Genomic DNA, 5,173 nt, shown 5'->3' with positions numbered 1-5,173 from the left:
AAAGAAAGAAAGAAAGAAAGAAAGAAAATACAGGTAGCTACACATAGCAAACTAAGTGGAAAGAATTAGGCATATAAAACAACTACGGTATGTGTATTTCTAACATAGTCGGCAATCAGTCCTTGCTGAATGAATAAATGAGTAAATGTTATGTATTTCTAATGATGATAATTTCTCCCTAGCCAGTAGCTGTATTTTCTTATATTGCTTGGGGTTACATTGTTAAGAAGGGGGAAAATAAAGAAGAGGCATAACCAGAATTCTAGTCCTGGTCTTCTGTCCTCCAAAAGTGAATTTCACTCATAGACATCTTTACCATCTTTTATCAGTTTACAGTTCTAATGGTATAGGGAAGTGAGAGGGGTGCATTGCTGGGGACAGATGCACAAAGAAACAGTTATTACATGTAGATGCTTTCATAATGATTGTATGAGGGCAAAAAGAATCATGTCTAGGGTAGGAAAGTAAAACCTGGTTTGTAACTACAAAGTTTTTCTCCTGCACCATAGTCCAAATGCATACCTTTATTACAATATTTTTCACATTGTTTCTCATTTTTTTGATGCAGTAGTGTATTATTCCACTGCCAAATTCTTGGACTTTAGTGTAAAATATAGTTATATAAACTTGGCAGAATTATTTACTCTTTTTTTTTTTTTAACATATAAAAGGAGAGACATGCCATTTTTCTCAGTGTTAGGAAAAAAATACATAAAATATATCAAACTACCGTCCTTGGCATAATCCTTGGAACCTAACACTTAGTTTTAATTACTTTTGGTATTTACAGCCTATAGCAGTGCTCAGTGTTTATCTTTGTGTTCTAGAAAGATCCTTCTGGTTGAAAGTATTAACAGTAAGAGGGAAACTACTGCATGATTTCCTGCAAACTAGGTTGATGCTGTTGGCTGAATTAGTAATGGTGAGCATAAAGAAGAGAGGCAAAGAACTTGTTTGCTTTTGAATCCTACATAAGGAGATGCTTAATAGTGTTAAAGTATATTGCAAACTGAATTATATTGCAAAGACAATAGAAGCTATCTATATTTACAGTTTGAATATTTGTAATCAGAAAACACAGAGCCTAAAACTTTTCAAGCACTGTCTATCGTGCTGTTTAAAAAATTTCAGATATCAGAGCATTTCAGATTTCAGCTCAGGTATGTTGAACCTGTGAATTATATGCAAATATTCCAAAGTCAGAAAACACTGAAATCCGAAACACTTGTGATCTGAACTACTTCAGATAAGGGACACAGTCTATATATGATTTTTAAAAAATTTTAATGAAGGCGAATTCTCTGTTTTTCTAACCTTCCCTTTAATTCCTTTTTAAATCTTTTGGTTAATCTTACTGAAGTATCTTGTCTGTTTTGGATCAGTTTAGACCTTGCAGACTCTTTAGCACTAAATATGTACGTTCTTTTATTTCTTTATAGATAACATGGCTGGAAGGCCATTCTTTGGCACAGACAGTATTTACGTGCCTTTACATTCATAATCCAGACTTTATAGAAGATCCTGCTATGAAAGCTTTTGCTCTGGGAATCTTGAAAATCTGTGACATTGCAAGGGAAAAAGTAAACAAAGCTGCTGTTTTTGAAGAAGTAAGTTTTTTTAACATCAAAATTCCTCAAGCTTATTGACCATTTTATTCACTGTGATAACATTTAAATGATTTTATGATTCTTTTATGTGCATGTATGGCTAAGAAGCTAAGAATAGCTTTTAAAGCTTTTAAAGGCAATACTGTTGCTAGGCATAAACATAAAGGCTGTGCCTGAAGTCCCGGCTACATGGAAGGCTGAGGTGGGAAGATTGCTTGAGTACAAGAGTTCAAGGCCACTTTGGCCCCATCTCAAGATAAAAGTGTTGCTCTTACTACTTGCAACAGTGAAAGTAACCCAGTTTTCAACAAAGGGCTTTTATATATTCTCTTTTATGTTCTTTTTGTCCCATTCATTGAGCATCCTTGTATCCAGAGGAGTAGTCTAGGAGTTGTAGGGATTGACACAGGAAACAGAAGATGGGGCCCTAGCCTAACAAAAAGGCTTTGTTTTTAGGCTTTAGATGAGAGGAACAGAAGAAAACAATAGAAACATGTTTTGGAGAAGACTTTTTCCTCCAGTTCTGACTACCTCACACAAGTGAATTTTAGGGCCAGTGAGATAGCTCACTGGACTAAGTGCCTGCTTAGGCAAGTCAAGCAGCATATGCTGCACTGGCCCCACCACCGGATGTGTTGAACTAGCCACTAAATCCGGGTATGGTGGCACGCGCCTGTAGTCCCAGCAGTGGGGAGGCTGAAAACAGGAGGATCACTATGAGTCTGAGCTACATAGTGAGACCTTGTACCAAATACAAAAAATAATAATAATAATAAAAGTAAAAAAAAGATTACAATGTCAAAAATGCACTAAAAAAGGAATAAAAAAACCAAAAAAATGAATTTTAGACAAGCCTTTTTTTCCTTAAAAAGGATTCAGATGCTCCTAATTGTAAGGTAGAATGAGATATTTGCAGTTGTTAATAACTAATTGCTTTTGTTGAATTCTTCCATTCTTTGAAATGTGAAATGGTTAAGTTCTTCTTGAATAATAATACTGATCCAAAATACCTCAGGCTCCAGCAATGATTTCATATATTATATGTAAAACTTTTAAAAATTTGTATTATGTGTGTTGGAATAATTACATATGTACCTAATATGATTGTACACATTTATAGGTATGGGTTGTGAGTAGTTAATGAAATACTGTCTACTTTTTAAACACTCCCAGTATTTGTATTGATAAGAGTGTCATTATAGAAGATCTTATCCAGGTGGAGTTTTAAAAAGTGGTTTAAGTTAATGAAAAGAAAAATACTGTACAGATTTGAAAAAATACTAGTATTTTCAAAATATACCTAAAAGGGCATTAAAGTCACTGGGGCAGAGAAACAATTCATTTAAAAAATAGTCCTGAAATAGTTGAATAGCACCTTTGCAAATTATTTGACATTTCACATCTTGTAGGTAGATGAAATATTGTATGTATACAAAAGTACTTAAAAATCAAGAAACAATAGTTCAGAGAAAGTGATTGTTAAACATAGAGTGTTTAGTTTTGCTTCAGGGAATGCAAATTAAAATGAGGAAGTATCATTTTACATTTTACTGGCAGATTAGAAATTTTTCATAATAGGGCTGGCCAGATAGCTCAGGTTAGGTAGAGAACTGCAGCCGGGGTTCGATCCCCAGCGTGCTGTGCTGGCCCTGCTCCTGGGACGCACTGAAATGGCGATTGAGACTGGGCATGGTGGCACACACCTGTAATCCCAGCGCTTGGGAGGCTGAAAATACAATCACTACGAGTCATCTGTGTAGTGAGACCCTGTACTAAATACCAAGAAAAGAAAATTTCATAATATAACATGTTAGTGGTTTCCTTGAACCATTGGAGAATAAGTGGCACATATTATTTTCTCTTTTACCTAAGTGCCTCAATATCTCCTAAGGAAAAGAGCACTTTCCTACACAACACATCACCATTGCCTACCTCAACAAATCTCTAATACCAATGCACTGTCCATGTTCCATGCTTTTCCATTGACCCAGACCTTGCCTTGTTTTACTTCTGCAATACAGAACTTAGTCTAGAATTATGTCTTACATCTAACTAAATAGCTCTTTAGTATCCTTTAGGGTAGAGAGACTCAGTGGCATAGATATTTTTGAGTATATGACCTCTTCTCTTAAATAAAATGCACCTCATTTGGGTCTTGTGTACTCTTTCCTTATGAGTAGATTTGTATTTTGCCGTTCTCAAATATGATGTGAGTAATATTCTGTACTTCTCAGGGTATTGTATCTGGAGGTATACCATGTTCAGTTGCTTTTGAGTAATGATTTGACCATTCCATCAAGATGTTGTGTACTACTGTATTGCTGTTTTTTCCCCTTGTTTTGAAACAGTGCTTTTGGAAATGCTTTAAGTTGCAAAAACATCTGACTCTAAATTTTCTCTTCTTATACTTAGCATCCATTAATGATACTTGCCTGGAGTAATCTTTACTGTGATGGTTAGAAAATGATAGTTTTTCTAACTCTAGTACTCCTTTCATATGCCTGTTGACACGAAGCATTCTCTAAGCAAGGTTCATGTTTTTTGATGGATTTTAAACTCTTTACTACTTTTTAAAAGAGCAGTGATGCATGTTTTTTCACCCATGTTTATAGGAGCACAATATGTCATAGCTAAATTTTGGAAACAACCAAGGAATGGGTAAAAAAGATGTGGTATTTTTATACAGTGGAGTATTACTCAGATAAGAAATAATCTTTCAGGTAAAAAAAAGAAATGACAACCACAAAGAATTATTCAGTGTTTTGGTTCTGCCAGCTTGCAGTTGAATTTATTTATTTATTTATTTATAGTGATGCCTGGAATCGAACTCAGGACCTTGCGCTTTAAGTATTTCCTATATCATTCATTCAAGCTTTTTGTCATTTCCTGTGCTATTTTTAGTTTTAATCTATTTCTCCTTTATATATGCTGAGCAACTCTTTATTGTGGTTGTCATTTCTTTTTTTACTTGAGCGATTATTTCTGATCTGATTTCTGTTATCTCCTAGAGTTGTTTATTTACTTGGGTTGCTATCATTTCAGAAATTTTGGGGCTGCCAGATAGCTCAGTGGATTAAAGTGCCTGCTTAGGCAGATGCAAGAGCTGGGGGTTCAGTCCCCTGCCTGCCATGCTGGTCTAGCCCCTGGAGCACTCTGAGGCAGCAGTTGAGACTGGGCATGGTAGCACACACCTGTGATCCCAGTGCTTGAGAGGCTGAAAAACAGGGAGGATCACAAGTCCAATCTGTGTAGTGAGACCCTATAGACCATGTACTAAGTGCATTTCAAAAAAAAAAAAAAAAAAATTTCAGGTATGTGACTTCAAGTTCTTCTGTGTTGATGTCACCTGGCTTTGTTCTGGATAGGCTGGAGGTCTGAGATTGCCTTTTACTCCTTTGTCTTGTCATTTTCTATTTCAAAAATTTTTTGTTTTTTGTGAAGATCTTTGTGAGTTTTGGTAACAGGCAGCTATACACTAGTGTCAAAGCCTGTCTAGGAAAAATCTGTTCTTCAGGGATATCTTCTGGTTTTTTTTTTTTTTTTTTTTTTGGCTTCAGACAGTTTTT

The 5,173-nt window shown here is 35.4% G+C and overlaps 1 protein-coding gene across 1 annotated transcript in view; it reads left to right on the top strand.

The window, feature by feature from the left end:
- Naa35 (N(alpha)-acetyltransferase 35, NatC auxiliary subunit) overlaps nucleotides 1–5,173 on the top strand; it is a 96,666-nt gene that overhangs the window by 18,352 nt on the left and 73,141 nt on the right. Inside the window, exon 6 of the mRNA XM_023699172.1 lies at nucleotides 1,440–1,607. Within this exon, the coding sequence (XP_023554940.1) occupies nucleotides 1,440–1,607 (168 nt within the window). The remainder of the gene's footprint in view (nucleotides 1–1,439; nucleotides 1,608–5,173) is intronic.

This window comes from Octodon degus, unplaced genomic scaffold (assembly GCF_000260255.1).
Source record: "Octodon degus isolate 3935 unplaced genomic scaffold, OctDeg1.0 scaffold00111, whole genome shotgun sequence".
Lineage (NCBI taxonomy): Eukaryota > Metazoa > Chordata > Mammalia > Rodentia > Octodontidae > Octodon > Octodon degus.
The sequence above is the reverse complement of the archived record's forward strand: the minus strand, read 5'-3'. Positions and strand labels throughout refer to the sequence as shown.